Source organism: Lampetra planeri, chromosome 2 (genome assembly GCF_965212315.1).
Source record: "Lampetra planeri chromosome 2, kcLamPlan1.2.h2, whole genome shotgun sequence".
Lineage (NCBI taxonomy): Eukaryota > Metazoa > Chordata > Hyperoartia > Petromyzontiformes > Petromyzontidae > Lampetra > Lampetra planeri.
This window is the reverse complement of record NC_136108.1, coordinates 20,879,785-20,902,812: the sequence shown is the minus strand read 5'-3', so window position 1 is coordinate 20,902,812 and position 23,028 is coordinate 20,879,785. Positions and strand designations below refer to the sequence as shown.

At 41.6% G+C, this 23,028-nt stretch overlaps 1 protein-coding gene across 2 annotated transcripts; it reads left to right on the top strand.

Moving 5' to 3' along the window:
• Positions 1-8,154: 8,154 nt before the first annotated feature.
• LOC144729643 (uncharacterized) lies at positions 8,155-22,573 on the top strand. 2 transcript variants are annotated; one of them, XR_013587741.1, is made up of 7 exons: positions 8,155-8,568; positions 10,142-10,555; positions 11,453-11,482; positions 11,601-11,786; positions 13,738-13,812; positions 15,435-15,469; positions 21,520-22,573. XR_013587741.1 is itself a non-coding variant. In XM_078610055.1 (7 exons), the coding sequence occupies exons 1-7, from the start codon at positions 8,511-8,513 to the stop codon at positions 21,889-21,891; spliced, it is 855 nt and encodes a 284-aa protein (XP_078466181.1). In that variant the 5' UTR covers positions 8,155-8,510; the 3' UTR covers positions 21,892-22,573. The 2 variants fall into 2 exon arrangements, 1 of the variants encoding a protein (XP_078466181.1); XM_078610055.1 differs by having other exon boundaries at positions 21,835-22,573.
• The last annotated feature ends 455 nt before the right edge of the window (positions 22,574-23,028 follow it).

Genomic DNA, 23,028 nt, shown 5'->3' with positions numbered 1-23,028 from the left:
TTGTTGGCCCGACGTTCCACGTTTTCTGGGCTGTCTCTTCAGAGCGCGTCGTTTGAACACGCAGTGTTTTTTTTGTTCCACAATGAAGCGATTCAGCTCACTTGATGTAATTGCCCAAGGGGCGGAGGCTATGTGATGGTGCTGACTTGGAACCTCCACAGATGCACACGAAGGTGAAAGATCTCGAAGCGCCATGGCATAACATACCCCACAAGTCTGCTGTGGAGCACACAATATATGAACAGCAACGTCAAAGAATGCCTCGTCACCAAGTTACCTGACGAGGGCTATGTGTGAGGTGGAAGTAATAATAATGGAACGAGATATTACACCACCGCCAGTTGAATAAAACAGAAATTGAATGTCATTAAAATACCCTATTCGTAATATAATGATACTGACCCTTGAAAAAATATATATTCTAATCCAACTCTGATAATTATGCACTGCAGTCACTGTTCACTATTCAAAGGCGATTCATTAAAAGCGCTGCCCGGGCACATGTCAATCACAGCAGCGCAGCCCCACCGACCACCGCGCTCTGGGTGCTATGAAGAAGGGCCATCGCCTAAAACGTCGCTTCTATTATGCTGTACACTGTACGTTTCCTTTAATTCCGCGTTGTCATTGACGAACGTGCTGCGTTCTGTGTTACGTGCGTCTGCCTCTCGTTGTGTCTCTTTAGATGTCTGTCTCCTGTCCATTCATCAGTCTCTCTTTGTGTCTGCCGCTGTCTAGGTGTCTCTCCACGTGTATTTGCGCGCCTAAGTCTCTCTACGTGTCAGCGTCTGTATACATCTACGTGGCTGCCTCTCTGTGTCTGCCTGTACGTCTGTCACCGTTCCCCCCTCCTCCCCCTCTCTGTGTCTTTATTTACAACGATTGGGAAAAGACGGGGACATTTACAGTGGTTGGCCACTCAGAATAAGCTGTGCGCGTCTTTCTGTCTTCCCTTCAACTAAACTTCGCGATGTTTTTTTTCAGCAGCAAATGTTCATTTATCAAAGGCTCAGATAAACACGTGACATCGAGGACCAAAGTGTGAGTGTGGAGGGCAAGAAGGGAGAAAATGACAGCGCAATTGAGACATGCGCAACTATAGCGAACGGCACAAAAGGGGGGCTTGCATTTAACGAGTTGGCAGAACGTCGAGAAGAAATTAACACTTACTCTGCTCAATGGTGAAGGGAGACACGAGGGAGGCTATTATTATTACATCACGATGAATGGCTGCCAACACCCCCGATTAATACAGATGCAATTGAAAAATGTAATTGTAAAAGGACATAAAATCGTGAAATAGTCCATGGAATATGCAGTTATGCTCAACGCAGATTTGTGAATACGTCTGATATGATGTATATCCATGTGGGAAAGCCGCAATATATCACTGAGAACCTTGTGGCTATTCAGCAGAGGTGTGGACTCGAGTCATGTGACTTGGACTCGAGTCAGACTCGAGTCATGAATTTGATGACTTGCGACTCGACTTGGACTTGCATAACAATGACTTTGTCCCACCTATGAGATGTGGACTCGAGTCATGTGACTTGGACTCGAGTCAGACTCGAGTCATGAATTTGATGACTTGCGACTCGACTTGGACTTGCATAACAATGACTTTGTCCCACCTCTGCTATTCAGCAGTTCAAAGTGCAAAATGCTGAGGTGTACACACGACAGGAACACTGGAAGACAATGACTACATTGCTGCACACAGCTGTAGTCAACTTGTATGCAGCTGGTTACCAGCTGCACACAAGTTATTTGTTTTCCTTTATAGCTGATGTTGATGGGCTCTATGCTTTTAAAGAATTCCCAAGCACAGATTACTAAATTATCGGTGGTCATTTAGGTTCGCCATGGTGGTCAGATGTGAGCTACATCGCCTGATATGCAGGAGGTCGTGTGTTCGATCCAGACCCCGACCCCTCCTGTATATTTGGAGTGTAAGTGTGATCCTCATGGTCGCGTGGATTTTCCCTGGGTCCTCCGGTTTTGCCCTCCACATTTACGGTCAACATGCGTTAATAATATTTGGCTGCTATAAATTGACACGTGATAAGCCACTTCGTTGAGCTATCATTTGTGGCCAGATCGCTTCTGAAAAATAGCTACATAGCTCAGTGGGCCTTATCTGGTAAAATAAAAGTTTGGTTTAGTTTATTTTGCAGCAAAGGGTCACATTTACAGCATCATAGCTCGTCGGAATCCTCCAGTGGTACTGGAAGGCGACCTTCGTAAACTGCATTTGAATACAGCAGATAGAAGGCAATGCAGTACATTTACGGTAGTCAAAAGGGATTATCTACCGTATAATGCATATTCCACTCACCAAAGCTGTTTAATATTAGCACCATCGTGTAAAGCGAATCAAGGCAAACATGTGGTGCCATTGAAAGAGGTGAGATGGACCTTGGCCATGTCCAGAACAGTGTGGTCACCAGTACAGTTCTAGAGATACCTTGTAAAGCTGCAAAATACATTATCAGAACCTATTAGGCTCAGCATTTAGCTGTAAATATCTATCGATTCAATCACGTCAGTGGTTTATCTTGAGTAATAGGTAAATATATTAAAACCATTATTTTCATTAAAATAAATTCTAGTTTTAAAATTTGTGCAAATGTCTATATCGAATTTGCAAGAAGGGTCGCTGAGGATAATACAAAAAAAATATCCGAAAGCAGAAGATTGGTGCTGGATACAACCGCATTTGCGAATGTGATTTGTTACTTTGATCCTTTCCCGTGTATCGATTATTCAATTGTAATGTGCAATTTTATTGAGGGTCTGTGTGTTGTCTCGGCGTGGTCTGGGACTGCTTATGTTGTTGTTTTTCTGCTTTGCCCAGGCTTGTATTTGTTTTGATTTAAAGCTTTCGTGAATGCAGGGATTCATATTCTTGGTTCTTTCGGTAAAGTCACGTAGAAGGGAAATAATAAAATATATAGAACTATTATTTCCCTTCCACGTGACTTGTATTTGTTGTTTAAAGGTCGGTAGGAATGCTTCTAGTTGTGCAATTTAGACTTGTATGCCCTCTTTCCGTTACTTGCTTACCAATTCTCTGTTTTGCACTCCGATCGTTTTTTCATTGTTTGTTGTTCTAACCTTCTGACCCCGTGTCCCGACTGGACGTCGGTGAAAAAGAGCTTCATAGCTCATCAGATTCCTCCTGCAGTCTAAATGAAGATTGTGATAGGACAGGAGCCTTATAGTTCATTAAGTTGATTTACGATAACATTTTGACCTATGTACATAAATGTTGGTTTATGTACTCACCATCAGTGCACATTTTCATGGCTTATTGATTTGGAGACCATGTGGGGTGGTAAACAGCGTGAAAACTGTGGCCAACAGCACAATATTAACAAGCCACATGAGCCAAATGCTTCTTAACACTATTGGCAAATAGATGGAAAGAGTCAAATTTGCGACACGAGGTGACGAAAATGTGAGAACACCCTACGAAATATTTAATGTAATTGATGTTATTGCACAAAATAAAATTAGAGTTTTATTTAAGTGACTTAATATACCGTGTATTAATACTGTGATGTAGAAAATGAATGCTGGATGCCTCAATATGTACTAAACTAAAATAAGCCCATTAATTCTAGAAAATTCCAACCCACATTACCAAAATACCAATTCAGGATTAGTGGATTATAATTACACTGCGACTTATCTTCATCCGGTCAATTGCATTGTGGGACTGTTTTCTCCGCCATATGAAGCAGAGCGCGTGTGGTGGATGGTAGTTTAACAACGATGCTTGATAAATACTGTAATGTGATATTTATAATGTATATACAGGAATACAATGAGGTGCAAGTTACATTGCCAGATAAATCGCGAATCACCGGCTGCTGTATGGTCTGTCCATCCCAACTTGTCAGAAAGCGCACACTGCAAGTAAGCAAAGCGGCATTTCGTTTGCAGGTTTGCAGACATCATTTGACTATTCTTTGGTTTTTTCGGTACAGTCACGTAGATAGAAATAAAAATAAAATAAATAAAAAAGTTACATTAAAACATTTTAAATAAAAAACACGACGTTTAGATCGCATCATCAGGCAGATGAAGACTGCTTGTGTTGCGATCGAAACGTCGTGGGGTTTATAATATTTTTTATTTATTTTGTATTTCTATCTAGGTGACTTTACCGAAAGAACCAAGGAATATGAATCCCTGCAGTCACGAAAGTTTTAAGTCATCATTTGATTGTTTCACATGAGATGTAATGGACATAAATACAGTAAACACCTTGCTATGCAAATACAGTGCTATACTGTAGGCTCTAGCTAATTGATGCACCCTGTTTACCATTGTTAAATATTGTACAGTTGGAGTGTCTTTTTTTGTAGTCTACTCATGCATACCTTGAAATAAAATAGCCCTGTGATGTTGAGATTTGTGCATTTATGCTGCCACCTAGTGTCCAACCAAACAAGTCTTTAACAGGTCCTGCGGTGATAATTACACGTTCATGTGGCAGGAATCAGTCGATTCTTGGTGATAAAAAATATCGAGGTTTACATTCTATCAAGTTGTGTTCATTTTACACTGGCATAGATCAAGAATTATGGGCTGAGTAAAACACAGGAACAATATTTGTTGACTTCCATGTACTTTGGGACGTTTGTTGATTAAACGCTGGCTCATCGGATTCCTCCAGTATAAATATCGATTCTTATTCTGGAGTCGTTGTGCTTTGTGTTTAGCGTCACAGCATTGCAAACACTGCACACGTATGAATAACTCAGCGAGTCGGAGTCCGAGTTGTGAAACTAATAAAATCAGCTCTCTGCAATAACACGTGTTGTGCATCTACCCGTCGTGATACTGCGGTGTTCATACAAAACTATTCACACTACAATACCAGATAGGAGGGACAGAGGCTAAAACGCGTGGCAGGAAACGTAATGCCCAGAAACTATAATGGAGACAGCGGAATGTAGATGTAGCAACATCGGGGATGTCACTGTATGGTGCCGGCGCGGAAGGGTCGTGCCGTTCCATGTTCCTACATCGTGGACAGCACCGTGTAGGTGGCTGTGTGCAACTCCAGCCCTAGCGTGGACAGCACCGTGTGGGTGGCTGTGTTTGACACAGCCCTAGCGGGGCTTGGCGAGCACTGGAATAGTGCGGGCACCACGCACAGCGTGTGGTGGGGGCTCCCACGAGGGGGAAGGGGTGAGTGTCAGCCCAGGGGCAGGGTTACCCCGGGCCGTGGCACTCTGGTTGACCCCGTAGACACGTGATCCGGAGAGTCCACACAAGGGGCCCCAGGTGGGTGGGGGGCTAGTGGGTGGTCACGTGTCCGGGGAGAGCTCTTGAGAAGGATCGAGAGAGAACAAGAATGCTCGAGAAGGCGGGCGGGGCCGAGGGCGGAGCGGCCCTGACCTTAGGGGGATATAAGGCGGGTCCCTGAGAGGGACCGGGGTCGCTGAATTCTACAAGCTGGAAGCTCAACATCTACAAGCGGAAGCTCTTCGTCCTACGAGGCAACCACGTGGTCGGAGACCCGAGTGAGGGTCCGACCCTTCGTAGCAATAACCCCTCTACAGTGAGGGAAAAAAGTATTTGATCCCCTGCTGATTTTGTACATTTGCCCACTGACAAAAAAATTATCAGTCTATAATTTTAATGGTAGGTTTATTTGAACAGTGAGAGACAGAATAACAACAACAAAATCCAGAAAAACGCATGTCAAAAATGTTATAAATTGATTTGCATTTTAATGAGGGAAATAAGTATTTGACCCATCTGCAAAAAATGACTTAGTACTTGGTGGCAGAACCCTTTTTGGCAATCACAGAGGTCAGACGTTTCTTGTAGATGGCCACCAGGTTTGCACACATCTCAGGAGGGATTTTGTCCCACTCCTCTTTGCAGATCTTCTCCAAGTCATTAAGGTTTCAAGGCTGACGTTTGGCAACTCGAACCTTTAGCTCCCTCCACAGATTTCCTATGGGATTAAGGTCTGGAGACTGGCTAGGCCACTCCAGGACCTTGATGTGCTTCTTCTTGTGCCACTCCTTTGTTGCCTTGGCCGTGTGTTTTGGGTCCTTGTCATGCTGGAATACCCATCCACGACCCATTTTCAATGCCCTGGCTGAAGGAAGGAGGTTCTCACCCAAGATTTGATGGTACATGGCCCCGTCCATCTTCCCTTTGATGTGGTGAAGTTGTCCTGTCCCCTTAGCAGAATTACACCCCCAAAGCATAATGTTTCCACCTCCATGTTTGACGGTGGGGATGGTGTTCTTGGGGTCATAGGCAGCATTCCTCCTCCAAACACGGCGAGTTGAGTTGATGCATAGAGCTCCATTTTGGTCTCATCTGACCACAACACTTTCACCCAGTTGTCCTCTGAATCATTCAGATGTTCATTGGCAAACTTCAGACGGGCATGTATATGTGCTTTCTTGAGCAGGGGGACCTTGCGGGCGCTGCAGGATTTAACTCTTTCACGGCGTAGTGTGTTACCAACTGTTTTCTTGGTGACTATGGTCCCAGCTGCCTTGAGATCATTGACAAGATCCTCCCGTGTAGTTCTGGGCTGATTCCTCATCGTTCTCATGATCATTGCAACTCCACGAGGTGAGATCTTGCATGGAGCCCCAGGCCGAGGGAGATTTACAGTTCTTTTGTGTTTCTTCCATTTGTGAATAATCGCATCAACTGTTGTCACCTTCTCACCAAGCTGCTTGGCGATGGTCTTGTAGCCCATTCCAGCCTTGTGTAGGTCTACAATCTTGTCCCTGACATCCTTGGAGAGTTCTTTCGTCTTGGCCATGGTGGAGAGTTTGGAATCTGATTGAACAGTCGTCTTTTATACAGGTAACATGCTGAGATTCTGAGCACTCCCTTTAAGGGTGTGCTCCTAATCTCAGCTCGTTATCTGTATTAAAGACACCTGGGAGCCAGAAATCTTTCTGATTGAGAGGGGGTCAAATACGTATTTCCCTCCTTAAAATGATTGACATTTTTGACATGCGTTTTTCAGGATTTTGTTGTCATTCTGTCTCTCACTGTTCAAATAAACCTACCATTAAAATTATAGACTGATCATTTCTTTGTCAGTGGGCAAACGTACAAAATCAGCAGGGGATCAAATACTTTTTTCCCTCACTGTAGCGCTGTGCAAGCAATTATCAGAATTTTTAAAACATTGCATCTTTAAACTCAGTGAACACTCTACACCGGTACCATTATTCGAAAACTTGTGCTCTACGCATAAATCGCAAAAAGATAAAAAGCGTGTCATGGTTTGTAATTTATCTCAAGGGGCCGTCCATAAATGACGGCACGCGATTTTGGCCGATTTTTTTTACCCCCCCTCACCCCCTCGTCACACGACGTTGCAAAAAGTCAGACCCCCCTCAAATGACGTCACAAAGCTCTGTCCCCTCCCCCAAAACTATATTTCCATTTTGAAAATGAAACATGCTTCAAATTACTTTAAACTATTGTTATTGTAGTGCGTATTTAATGTGGCGCTGCACTCTGATGTTGTAGGAGAAAACATGTATTAAAAGGAGGCGTTGGGAAGCTGAAATTTAGCATAAAAATAACTTGAAAATATTCAACGTCTAACTAAAACTGCAGATGTTCAGAATATTATATTTAAATTATCTTATAATTATAAAATATTCAAAGTAATTATAACTATGAAAAAAATACTTGAAACTTTGTAGTAGAACGAAGCAAAATTGAGAGTACAATTATAACAATCACATATTCATTTCACAGAATGAAAAGCCCTGGTACAATCATTAGAATAAAAATGTTTAATAACAACCATTCAAAAAATTACAAAATGTATGCTTCTCCATTTTCCCATAGAGAAGCAAAATGCTCCTTCATGGAATAAATAAAAGGTGACCTTAGTAAATTTAAATAATCAAATAGTTAACAATGAATTTTTTAAATCAAAATTTGTGTTGTTATAACAATTATATTTAACTAATAGTTATTTAAAGTTGCGCCTTTTAAAGTGACGTCACATTTCTCAACCCCCCCTCCCCCCCTCGTCACACATCGTCCCAAATGTCTGACCCCCTCCCCCCCCTAGGTGCGTGACGTCATTTATGAACAGCCCCCAATGGCCTCTCAGCCATACATTTATCTGATAATATGTATTGCACTATCAACTTCTGCTAAGCGGCACAGCTACGCGGTCGTATTTAAAAATAGCTCACGAAAAACGTATATGTAAATAACTATTTTCCAAATAACCACTAATCTAGATTCCTTATCAAGCCGCACGCGCCGTTATTTCCCTCCAACATGCTTGCCAAGCTGCCTATCTAATCACTCCCAACAACCAGCCTTGCCCAAGGCGGCAGGAAGTCCTGGCAACAGCAGATATATCCACCAGGCACCTTGTAGTTGATTCATAGCCTGGATGTGGGAATTTAGAAATCATTCGGCAGAGGAGCGTTATGCCGACTTAATGCATCGGAGCAATTCATGTGGCAGCTCGATTTACGTTGGGAATTATGGGAGCGCTTGTGTCCTGGATCATTTGTTGGCTTCTGCAGTGCCTGCTCTGCCAAGGTAAATATGACATGAAATATAATATTGAAATGTTTGTATTTAAATATATATGAACGTGAAAAAGAAAACAGAGTACCTGAACTTAATCATGTAAAGCAGTATACGGCATTTTTTTTTAAACAGCATGTTGTACATTTTGATCTGTCATCGCGATATATTATTTTACTTTTTCAATACGTATCTATGTTGAACTTCTTTCGGAGGGAACCGTGCTAACTGGAGGTGCAGAGGAAGGACAACAAACTAAACACAAAAAGCAGTTCTAAAAATATATATATTTCCTTTTGTGGTATACAATTTCAGTTGATGATGAATATTATGGAAGACAAGCGAAATAATATTCAACGGCATAATACTCGAGGTGGCTCTTAGGTCACAGCGCTGTGCTCACGCCGCTGATAATCTGGGTGCGAACACAGATTTCAGCTGCTCGTCATAAGCCGGGTTCTCAAGTATAGATGAGTTGATGGTCTCTGCCCAGTCAGCGGGGACTGTATGAATAACCGTCTCGTAACGTTTTTTCATTTGCTGATATTGGCTAAATTACAAAATATTTTTTTTTAATATCGATTTTGTGTATAAATCTGGAAAAAAAGATAATCTTCAAATAATCCCTGACACAATGAGAGCACTGCTCTGGAAGATTTACGAATTTATTTGTTTATAAACGACGATATGCCGATAGCACAGTCAACAGATTGAACATGTTTAGTTTTTTGTAAAACTTGATATCTATACTCTTTGGGTTTTTTATTTTATTTTATTTTCACCTACTTGACTTTACCGAAAGAACCAAAGAGTATGGATCCTTGCAGTCACGAAAACTTCAAATCTAGAATTAATATCTATAGTATTACAAATAATAACGCGTCAACACTATATTGTCATCACTGCTGTATTATAGTTGAACAAAACCGATAATGTGTTGATGTTTCAGGTATTTGCCCTTCTTCAGGGCAGAGAAAGACAGAAAGATGTATAAAAATATTTAGATAACTTTACACATCAAAGGGAAGCACCTGGATCGTATGGTATAATTGAATACATCATAAGATGCACAACCACCTACGATTAGCGCGGTTGGCTACGTATGGTGCGAAAGAAGTTCAACATACATGCATGCAACCAGTTGTTGGAACAAAATTAGCTAACCCATGTACTGTACCAAATGTTTACACACAATTGACACACCACAATCGTGGAATGACACTTCGACAATTCTTTTTAAAAAGTTGCTAAAGTTAACTCAAAGAACGAGACACTTTTGGGAAATGTCTTTCCACTATCGGTCAGATTCTGAAACATTCGTGAATTCCAAACACAATTTACGCGTAGCCTTTGGAAACCATGGAAAAAGCATTTAACTCGGTGGAAATTGATGCATTCATCCAAGCTCTCACAAACCAACGGATACAATATACATGAATAATACAATCCATTTACAAAAAACGGAACAGCTATACCAATATAGGAAATATATGATACTGTGTGTATATATATATAAATGCGTACAAAAGTGGCTGAATATGCTCAGATGAATTTGCCATAATTTAATTGCACTGTTGTATTTCAGGTTCACGTCTAATTAGTGCATCTCCAACACCTAAATACTTAACACCCAGGCATGAAGATGGCAGAGAAGGAGAAAGTATCAGGTTGATATGTAAAGCCTCTGATATTCTTTGGTTTGAACAAGAAAACCAACAATCACAAAAAGCAGTCTCATGGTACTGGTGGAGTTCATTCGAGAAATTATTGCCTCAGCTTAATATTAAACAGCTTGTCATTGAACAGTTTTCTACTAAAATAATTCGAAAACCAGAAAAAACATCACAGTTCCACGACAGGGTTAACATTATAGATGCTGATTTTAAAGGAGGATTATTTTCCCTAAATATTGAAAATCTGCAGCTGAACGATTCAGGGGTGTTTTCCTGTGAAGCATGGGGAAACGCTGCTATGCACCTTGAAACGGTTAACCTGACGGGTAAGAGTTGTTTTAAATATTCTCTTTCTATCTCTGCACCTCCATGACCATCGCACCCTCCCTCTTGCATGATATACAGCATGATCATCTCGTACAGTAACTGCGCATGCCATTGAGATTCTGCAATTGAAATGTGGTTAAGGAGCTATCCAAACTATTATCTAACGTAATTTCCAAGGCCAATGCCGTACGTAAATTTCGGCATTAACATTTGAACATCACTCATTAACGCGTACATACAATAATACGTGCGGAAACGTGTATGGATTGTTTCAAAGGTTTCAAGGAGCAGGACTATCTTAGAAAATACATTGAGCTAGATATCGGAAAAGTAGTGGAGAATATAACTTTAGGACACCCTTTTTGACGAGTGGTATCCAACGAACTAAAATGATAACATCTTCAACTTGGGAGCAGAAGGGAATGTTAAACATCGCCCCAAAGTGATCATCGGGCTTGTTAACAGCACACGGCTTTATATAGTGCACGCTTGCTCTCCACATTAGAAAAGTCATCATTTGAATAAACAGAATATGGATATTGAGAATATGTGTTAAGTAATACCGGATTGGACTTTGATAATTGCAATTGAAAACTATATAAAGATATACTGTCAATGGACTGCAATTGTTGTCAAATACGTTTACTGTATCTGTTAAGTAGATGTTAAATATTCGGACATCTTTCACGAGCATAGTTTGCTAATGTGGTGTGTCAGTCAAAAAACATCAACATTTGAAAATTAATCAAAGCTAGGCTGTCAATAACACACATTTTCACATGTTTACATTCAGCCTAGTTAGATAATGCATCACAAGGGATTATAATTTCACGTAGCGCAATTGTATAAAGACATAACAGAGTTATTACAGAAGTGTCCATTTCCTTCTGTTTCAGTTCGTCCCAAAGAGTCATCAACCAGTCAATGTAAGTAAAGTATAAAGTACAACTAAAACTCAATTTACACGCAAGACAGCAAAACTACACTTGGTCGGAGGTGGAGAATAAATAATGTTGTTCAATACACTTTCATTTAATTTTTCAGATTACACAGGTGACTGGCGTGAGACAACCGCAAGTGCATCCATAACAAACATGACTCCTCAGGCGGATTCTTCATTTTGCTCCCCGCTCCAATGCCGAGTGGCTATCTCAGTGCCCGTGGGTGTTTTATTGCTAGCTGCCGTGAGCGTCACCATTGTTTTGTGTGTACGACACTCAAGGCGATCAGGTAAGCCGTCGATTGGAATTTCCCGTCCTGTTTCCCACCCACGACATGAACATGGATACCATCGAGAGTAACATACTCTCTCCGTCTCTCTCCGTCCGTGTGTTTTCGATCTTTCTCCCTCCTTGCAACCCCTCCACTCGAAGCACCTTCCTCTGTACGTTGATCAGTCCCCCTCCTTAACCTCCGTCCGTTCCTCTCGTAGAGCTTCACCTCTTCTCCACTGCCCGTTCCCTTCCTCTTCCCTCCCCTCCACCCCTACCCTCCATCCCCTTCCTTCCCTGTAGCCCTTTCGTGACCCCCACGTGCCCCCTATCGCGGTCGCTCATTCCACGGCCCTTGCACGACCTTGCCATTCTAAATCACTCTAGTTTTGTGACCGGTTTTAAACCCCATGCAAAGCACCTTGGGCTAAGTCGCTCTATCAATATAAAATCAAATAAGATGTTGTGTTTACATCCATTGAAGGAATTCAACTTTATTCGCGTGTGACTGCATTTGTGACCTCACCACCGTTCGTTGCTTAAGTCGCCCTATATTCTACCCGGTGTTTGTAGACAACAAACATCAAACAGCCAATTCGCCGTGAGAATCATCTAATTGGATGGTAAATGTCACCAATGCGTGCAGGGGTAATGCTCACAGATTTATGCTTGCTGTATAACAAGCAGCTTGTGTGTTGCAGCAGCAGCATTAACAATGACATGCGCACCACCACCAGCAGAATCCATAGCAATGACTGTTCGTGAAGCCTTATCTTGCAGACCTTCAAGGCAGATGCTGTTAGCGAGCACCTATGAAGGCCGGCACGGCACACTAGACGGAGGGCTGCCAGCACCACACATTTTGTCTCATTCTTACACATCGCGCTGTGTACTCGTATGAGGCTGAGTCGACCTAGGGGAGGCCCAGAACTGGTGCAGATTACCGCCACTGGTGTTGGTGGCTGTGAGTGGGAAACAAACTCAGGTTGGTAATTGGCAGCACGCTAACCGCTCGTGTATGGGTTTGTACATGGGTTCAGCCACTGTAAAATTTCCCTATCACAAACACACTATATACTCACAGCCCGAGACAGACAGCCTTGCACATTGCCAGACCACAGTTCCCCAGAAACACCGCACGGAGAAGTCAATGCTGTGATTCACTCGTAGCCACATTTTAACCGACACAGTTTGGGTTCTTATTTGTATAATAAAGTCTTAGTGTTCTGTGACTATTGAGAAATACTGTGGATTTATTTCCCCCTACTGTTAAAAGGTTCGTGATGACGCGGATGGGAAATACGAGGCGTTTACTACGATATGAATGTTCATAATTCATACGTTTCACCCTTAGTATGCGCAAGGTTCGATATTAATACCTCCAGATGGCTTGTCAGTTACTGATAAAATATCTCGATATGCACCGTTAAATCTTGATTTGAGGCTTTCGTGACTGCAGGAATCCATACTCTTTGGTTCTTTCGGTAAAGTCTCGTAGGTAGAAAATTATTAAAATTATTAATAGATCACGACGTTTCGATCGCAACACAAGCGACCGTCTTCATCATGAATAATGTTCTATCTACGTGACTTTACCGAAAGAACCAAAGATTATGCACCGTTACGTTGATGTGGCTCATTCAAACGTGTGCGGTCTTTGTTGTCAGAACCCTTCACATGTATGTAGCCATAACGTCGTTTACAGAATACGAAAAAACAAGAAAGCAATGGAAACTTGATCAACAGGAATGTTTGATTTTCAGAAGAGCCACATTTTTTGGTAGATGTAGGTAAATTCAAGGAATACAAATCGTGTCATTGGGTGGAGTAATAATAATGTGGTGATAGAGAGACGGGAAAACATAAAGTGGAAACAAATATAATGAGGTTTCGCTGTACGTTATTAGTTAACTTTTTACAAACGTAAATCATGTTGGTGTTGTTGTATTGTAATCGGTTGTACACTACAGTCGCACATGCAATGGCGAAGGAAGATAGAAGCCCCAGTCAAATAATATATGCACCTATAAAGCACGACGATCCAGGTCAGCACCAACAAACATTTTAACACGTAGACTTTCGCGACAAATATCATCCATTCGTCATTGTAAATGTTGTGGCTTGGCTCTCCAACACACGGTGTGCTGTACTAGTGACGAATTGGCCACGTTCTGTTTACGTGACAACCCTTGCTAGTTGGCTGTGTCGGGTGGTGGCAGGTTTTAACGACACATTTATATATTTACGCGATCTAACCCAAAAGACCTCTATCATGGACCAACAAACACATTCGTTAATTCAGATGATACAGGCGTCCCTCGCGTAACTCCTTCCCCCCACAGCGCGAATACGCAGTTACCCAATCGATTCATGAGGGACATACTTCGCACTTACGCTGCGCGTTTCAAAGTTGCGCGCTAAAAAAATGAAAAAAAGTTGTAAAATCGATTTATTTCAAAATTTAAAGATAATTGTCAATGATAAAAAAAAATTAAAGTAAAAAAAAATTCGCAGGTTAATAAAATAAAATCTCAATATGTTGGTTGCAGCGCCCAGCCCGTGAATCTGAGTAGCAGCAGACCCATGTAAACGTTCAAGAAGCCCTAAGGTTACTCCTCATTAAGTAATATTTGGCAGTAGCAATCTGTTTAATATGTAATTTATATTTTTACTAAACTCCTCACGAAGTATGTTTTGCAATGTTAATATTATTCATAAGTATTGCATTTATACGTATTTGTAAATCCAGGGCAAAAAAAAGGAAATTAAATTATGCTTAAATTATCTTCGGTAATACCCCCCCCCCCGCCGCTTGCAATATGTATGCCTACAGAAAAGTAGCGCGATTTGACTCACGTGCTGTTTTTCAGGAAGTCACGTCGCGTGTTATGCAAGGGACGCCTGTATAGACACAGTATAAAAATTGTGTTTGTAACAAGAAGATGCACGCGTTATTGTTATCTTATCACCATACCGAATGGGCAAGTTTGTTCACAACCAAAAATTGGATATCTGCTGCAACCTGGTTATTGTTGTATGGATTTTGCCAGAGTGGTTCGCACGTTATAAAGTAGAATGCTGAAGACTTTTATGCGAACTGAAATGTATTCGTATCAATGAGCTCTAAAGGGCAAATCCACAAGAAATCCAACGGATGGCTCTGTGAGATTGATTAGCTTGAAATTAAACGCAAAAGCTGCATATTATCACGGGTATTTGTATACGTATATTTTACAAGTATTACTATGCACAGGAAAAAATCTAAAGATACGTAATTTCATAAACGCCATTACTGTGCTGGCATTGTGAGATGTTTTTGTTTCTTTTTGGAGACAGTTTTGTTGTCTCGTGTGACTTGTAAAACAGCATGAGGCTGATTCCTTTTTTACCCCCGCGTAAACCAATAAAATCAATCAATTACTCAAATAAAAATCCACGGGATACTTGAATATTTAAGGGATTGTGTGAAAAACATTGCCATTACATTGCCATAATGGGAACTCAATTTCATCAATGTATGCACAGGCTTGGGCTAACTTAACATGTTTCAACTTCGGTATTGCATGTGTACTCAACAACGTTCGACTTGTTTAGACTATTTCATGGATATGCGTGTAAGCTTAATTTATTAACATGTTGCTGCATTGCACGTTTCATTTTGATTTAGCAAATGACGCCTTACAAACGGAGACATATGAGGAGGTAAATATAATCAGACTTCAATTTGATTCCCAGTACGCCACATTTGAAAGTGTGTTTTCGTATGCAATATTCCCTCTGCAATCCGGTAAGTCCTCGCTTAATGCGTGTTCACACAACGCGGTTTTCCTGTAACGCGGTTATACCATGAGGGAACACTTTTCGCACAATATGGAACGCGGCATGAAAACGCGGAACGCACACAGTAAGAACGTGAAACGCGCACCGTTATAACGTGGAACATACACATGGAAGACGTATCTTTAGAATTGCTTCTTGTGTTTAGTTCGTTGTCCTCCAATTAGCAGGGTTGGCTATGTACGGTGTGAAAGAAGTTCAAAATACATACACCCCGTAGTGAATTAAAAAAAGGCCTGTTGCATGTACATATGGGGAGTAGGAGTGTAGTGGTTAGCGTGCTGCATTATGAATTATGGCGATCCGAGTTCGATTCCTCTCACGGCCACCAACACCAGTGACGATTATCTGAATAGGTCCTGGGCCTCCCCTAGGTCGACTCAGACTTAAACGAGTACCTAATGCGGTGTGTAAACATCATCACTGGGGAGACAAAAGCGGCAGGGCGTGGTGCTGGCCACCCCTTGTATAAAGTGCCGGCCTTCATAGGTTCTTGCCAATAGCACTTGCCCCAACAGTCTGGCAAAGGCTATACGGGGGATGTTTGTCTTTGTACATTGTTGGCAGTTGAATAACGCTTGCGAATGGGTGCATGGGGTATTTACAAGGTAATATTCCAATTTGGTAATGTACGCTGAACACGCCTGTATCACTTTTTTTTGTCGTTGAAATATCTCATTTAAAATCACACACACTAGTGTGTGTGCAAGCAAGGTTATTGAAATTCCAGGCCACCCAGGTATGCCAGCACGCGGTGCGTGGGCACAGCAGTGTGCCCTCAAATGCGTCACGGCTCTGCTTTTTCCGATTGCGGAATGTCCGCTGGGTTAGCCGCAGTTTGCCGATGCTATGGAAAGCTCGCGAAATATGTAGTCCGCGATTATGATACCGTCCGTTCTCTAAAATAGCGTGACAATCAGTTTCAATGACAATGCCATATTTGATCAGAGCATGTGTGCTTGCATGTTCACCACAAGTGCGTGTAGGTTAACGCAGACTTGATTCCTTGCAAAAGGTTTCTATTTGGTGTTTGAACATCGTAGCACCTCCCGTTTTATTGCCAGAAAGGGGAAAACCTATTCTAATTTTTCATACTTTGAAACTGGCAAAAAAAGGTTCCATGACAAAAGTAAAAGTTCTCGTAAATAGTTATAATAAAATTAATGACGTCTCGATGACAGTGTGAGTTGTGTTTTATTGGACACCGGGACATCTAATAGGTGTCGGGACACCATGAGAAGAATACAATATAGTTATTTGTAACGTTTGGATAAATATATGATCCTATGTGATCTAAGACTGTGTGTACATTACAGGTCATTAAAGTTACATATTTCTGCTCGAGACACAAATCCCATATCTCAGCCAATACAAAGAGACTGCAATTATTGTGATATCAGGGATCATAAGAACTACTGTGATAATACCGATATACTCTTTGGTTCTTTCGGTAAAGTCACGTAGGTATAAAATAAATTTCTCACATTAACATCACTAGCCCCGGCCACTTCTTTATGACCCTTGAGCTACACCCATTTCAAACCTTTAAAACAGTCTGCCTCAGCAGCAGACCATGTTTTCCCACCTGATGACAGACGCTTTTGTTGCGCCCGAAACGTCGTGATTTATTTTTCGATTTAAAGCTTTCGTGACTGCAGGGATTCATCTTCTTGGTTCTTTCGGTAAAGTCACGTAGAAGGGAAGTAATAAAATAATAAAAATAAAACATAATAAAATAAAATAAATCTCACGACGTTTCGGCTACAACGCAAGCAGCCGTCTTCAGGTGAAGAATGAGACACTACCAAGCTAGGAGCTTATATATAAGCTGGGTTGGAGGTGGAAGAGCGCCTTAACAAAAAGAATGTGCATATTAAGAGGAATTTAGCATATTCATGGGAAATGCGTAGGAGGTGGGTGGGGGGGTTTCAAAGTCATATTATGCCCATGCATTATGCAGGATCAGCAGCACCAAGGGGGGGTGCAGGGAGTAGCATTAACAAAGGAAAGGAATGTTAATGATATGTAGCTGCAGTTACTAAACAACCACGTAGAAAACTAAAGTATAAACTACATAAAAAACTAAAGTATAAACTGCATAGCACCATCAGTATACTTACTATACTCTACAATAAGCTGAGTTACTAACAGCAAGTACTACATTACAATTCTACGTCGTAAAAATTATATAATATGCTTCCATCTAAACTTTATTCTCTTACATCACACGAGCATATACCGTACTATATACTGCCATAGATAAACCCAACATTAAATTATATACTGTAATGCTATAAACCACGTCCTTCCAATGATTGCTAAGCCAGAATCCATCTTCTCGGTTAAAATTGTCTCTGTGTTTGTATATGTGGATCGCCTCATGAACGAATGTCTCATGATAGCCAGATGGCTTGCAGATAACCTCTGTCTTGGAGAAGTCAATGTCATGTGAGCCCACTTAGTTGTAACAGTGATCTGCCACGGCTGAGGTGTTTGTCCTACCGTGTTTCAGGTCAGCTTTATGTTCACGGATGCGGTCCAAGACATGTCGTTTGGTTTCCCCAATGTAACTGCTATCACAGAGGCAACTTAGTTTGTAGACGCCAGGGTACTGTATGTCTGGAACCACATCTTTTACAGACGGTACCAGATCACGGATTGTATGTACTGTGTTGAATCAGACCTGGATCTTGTGTTTAATCAGGATTTTGGAGATCTTTTTTGTGACCCCAGCAATGTAGGGTAAGGTGATGGTCTTGAAAGGCTCCTCAACAGGATCCTTCTTGATCGTTGGAGTGATGGCTTTGCGGATTGTGTAGTCGGAGTAACCATTAGCCTTAAGAGCTTGGCGTACGTGTTTGAGTTCACTGGAAATGTGTTCATGGTCGGAGATGCATTGGGCTCTATGATATAGAGTCTTGATGAGGGAATTCTACTGGGATGGATGGTGGTGGGAATCCGGTTTTAGGTAAGGACGTAATAAACCATTTCGATACACATTAGGGTGGGTAGAATAATACATAGTGTTATATTAAAATGTATAAAATGTATAAGGTGGTTTATAGCAATACAGTATATAATTTAATGTTGGGTTTATCTATGGCAGTATATAGTACGGTATATGCTCGTGTAATGTAAGAGAATAAAGTTTAGATGGAAGCATATTATATAATTTTTACGACGTAGAATTGTAATGTAGTACTTGCTGTTAGTAACTCAGCTTATTGTAGAGTATAGTAAGTATACTGATGGTGCTATGTAGTTTATACTTTAGTTTTTTATGTAGTTTATACTTTAGTTTTCTACGTGGTTGTTTAGTAACTGCAGCTACATATCATTAACATTCCTTTCCTTTGTTAATGCTACTCCCTGCACCCCCCCCCTTGGTGCTGCTGATCCTGCATAATGCATGGGCATAATATGACTTTGAAACCCCCCCCACCCACCTCCTACGCATTTCCCATGAATATGCTAAATTCCTCTTCATATGCACATTCTTTTTGTTAAGGCGCTCTTCCACATCCAACCCAGCTTATATATAAGCTCCTAGCTTGGTAGTGTCTCATTCTTCACCTGAAGACGGCTGCTTGCTTTGTAGCCGAAACGTCGTGAGAATTATTTTATTTTATTATGTTTTATTTTTATTATTTTATTACTTCCCTTCTACGTGACTTTACCGAAAGAACCAAGAAGATGGTCGTGATTTATTTTATTTCATACCTACGTGACTTTACCGAAAGAACCAAAGAGTATGGATTCCTGCAGTCACGAAAGCTTCAAATCAAGATCAATACCTAAAAAATAAACATAATCGGTATATCTATCCCTCTAGATGAACATTTTAAGTATTTCTTCAACTGTCCCGTCAACCGCAAAACCTTGTGGGAGTGCATCGTTTCAGCAGCCATGGGCACAACATGCGAATACACAGATAGGTGAAGGCGATATATGATCTGCTATATTTATTGCCTATATTTTGCACAATGACGCTAATGCTAATTTTTGTCTTGTGATAGTACAGTCACTATAATATGGCCAGCATCTTATACTGAGTCACCGTCTCATCTGATCACGAGTGGAGAGGGGGAGATCAGTGAACCCCCATGTCCATCGTTTTCATCCATGCCGGTACTATATCCACATTTCAACATCCAGCATGGTGGCTTGCAAGTTCAGATCCCGGACAAATGTCCACTGATTGTACTTTGGAGAGAGCATTCCTCACCACGGAGATGTGGAAATTACGTAAACCTCAAAGCCACTTATGGAGATTGCATGTATGGACGTATGTTGAACTTCTTTTGCAACGCACGTAGCCAAACCGTGCTGATGAGATGAACGCTGCTCCAGCCCATATTTGATTGTCGAGACCCTTTGACATAATATGCGACTTTTACTTCATTTTAAGAATTTCCATAAACAACTAATGTAGTACAGGAGCACTTCAGTCTCTATATAACATGACGTATATGTTGTTTTGACCGGGGCAGGTGCCAAAGGTATTTATAGTTGCAGTCCAGTTAAATCTACTATCCACATTGGTAGGTTGCATACCTCAGGGTCGGATTAAGGTTCTTGTAGTGCCTAGGCACTTCTGTTTCGTAGGCCTACAATGACAACTCTCTACAGTTGGTACTGGCGCTGCCCCATGTACTACTACAGCCGCTGTCACTCGCTTGAATGTGCGAAAAAACACCATTTTAAGATGTTATTGCTAATTGTGCAATGAAAAAATCTCGAAAAGTTCATCTCCGGTGTTAATTTCTCTCACCTTACGGAAAAAAAACATGGACATGACTCCGCCTCTTTGTATATACACTGTGCCTATCCTTGCTATGTAAATATATTTATTCAAGAATATATCTTTGTTACATATTTAATCATACAAACAACAAACATGGTCACATTTTTCCGTAGGCCCTTTAGTTTTCGAAGGCCCTAGGCAGTGCCTACAGTGCCTACTGTGCCTATTGGATAATAGGGCCCTGGCATTCCTACACTGGTGGTAGCCAAATTGACCATAGACCGTGCCTACGGCTGCACAAGTCACAACATTCACGTGGACCACGTCCCACGGATATTGCAACCCAATGGCACTGCATAATTGAGACAATTTCTCTTAACCAAACGTTCGCAAATCCACAACCCCACCGTCCATCCATGGCAGACAATCGACTCGTCTCCATAATTGCTGAAGCTATCACAGTGGCATTTATCTACCACTCTAATTATCTTGCCTCACGGCAGATGAGGAGCGTACGTTCACAGGAAGTTCCTGTTTTTTTATGCTAATTTTGGCCACGTGACCAGGAAGTCACGGTGTTAGATTTTTAGTGAACCATGCGGGTTTCGGCCATCTTACTCATAATTCAAGATGGCGGCACGCATCGCATCTCAGTGAGACCACAGCCGCACTTGTCCATTGTGGGAGCTTAAGAAGCATTGTCTGTAAATTGTTTATATTCCTATAATATTGGCAATGCTGTTGTAATGTTGGAATGACCGTTATAGTGATGTAAATGCCTTTATGGTGCCGTTAAGTTGTTGTAGTAAATATGAGGCCTAGTTAGCAACGAAGCCTCCAACTTTCCTTATTGTGGATGTTACTTGTGATTTAGTAGGTCGAGTCAGACTTGTGCCTATGTTGCGATCCTGAGAGTAAAGATGACGAAGTATCTCATCCACAGTTTAGTGATATGTGTAATGCTGTACATTTGGGGTGCAGTGGGATGAATACACGATGTGCCTGTATGCAACGCATCGGCTTGTGCGCTTGTCTAGCTGTTCAGTGGTAATGTAGGGGCCTGGTCCGTCTAGGATCTATTGTTATCTAAGACAATGTTCTGATGCTGTGGTGTTCATTGTGTGGGTGTTTCCGGATTATAACAGATGTTGTATCTGTGTTTTCTCACCAGTTTTACCTTGTTACAATCAATAAATGACGATTGGAGTTGGACGTTCATCCTGGCTCCGAGGGTTTATTGAACGCAAGGTTATCTACTCGACTAGCGGTGCAACGCAGCGCACAGCGAGGCCGAGATACTAATGGAGAATAACAGAAACCAATTATGTTTACTAAAACTGCAGGGCTACCTGCAAATATCTGTAGCATGGTCGTGATGTTGTGCTGTTCGTGATTGTAACAGAGTCTTTTAAATGTGAATTATGAAGTCAAACCAGTGTGGCCCAGCAGTATGATGAGTCCACGGTGCTGACTGTGCTTGTTGCAGGAGCTGATGTACACCGAGGTGGAGATCACCCGCCATAGGCAGCCCACGCTGGACTAAGGGGCAGTTCATCTCAACAAGTTTCTCAAGATTGCTTCATTCGCAGTGTGGACCACTTTTAAGCACTCTACACCTTTCCATTGTCAATGTCACACAACAGCTATAATCTTCTACTTGGCTTCCATGGTTAAACAAATGCACAGATAATTTCACACGACAACGTCGTTACGTGTTTTTCGGAGACGTAAAACCAAGCAGCTGTGATCATGCTACTCATCATTAATAAGTAATTCCCTTTTAAATACAGCAAGGTGTGAAGGTTGAAGTAGAGATGTGTTTGTCGTGAGGCAAAGTAGTTTATGATCGTCCTGCTCGCATAGTCTTGCGTCACCGTTCTGCATTTTGTGTTCGCGTTCCAAAAAGGGGACAAGAGAAAACTTGTGCAGGACGGAGGGGGAGGCAAAGCGCGTGATGTGTGTGGGTATTTTGGGGTGCAAAGCAGCAGCGTGCCACGCTGCGACGAGCAATAGGCACAGCGGGACGCTGCAGATTTGCACTTCCAACAACAGCCTTACAGGCACAGCTGTCAAGCACATTAACCATCCCTCGCGTTTGTCTTAAGGACTATTAATTTACAATTAAATCAACAGTACACACATGTTTATTTGTAGGCGTTCAATGACACATCTAGAGCAATACTGCCAATCCATGGGAAGAAAGGTGTCGATAACTGGAGATTATAAAATATAGAAACATTTATATTGAACACAGTTACACATGGTTATGTTAAATGATACTGAATACAGATTACTCTTGTTGCAATAGGAAAATAGCGTACTGTATTGTGACCGCTCATATAGTCATGCACGTGTAAGCAATGGAAAGGCTGGAAGCAAGTGGAGCTTAGTGGTAGAGTGTAAAAAAATGCAATTTCCAATTAATATAGTTTTTACACAATGAACAAATAGTGTCATGTTCTTGAATATACTCCGGACAGATGCAATACAGGAACACTTCCAGGCCATATTGCCTTAAATCGAGAGCTCTGCTTTATCCGTGGCCCTGTTAACCACGACTTTTGTTATTCGCGGGAGCTGTAGGTTTTGGGAAAAGGCCAATCATCCACGGCCCGATTTCTTCCAATTATCCGTCGATTATCTGCACCTTTTTTTTACCTCGCGGAAAACAGGAGTAATA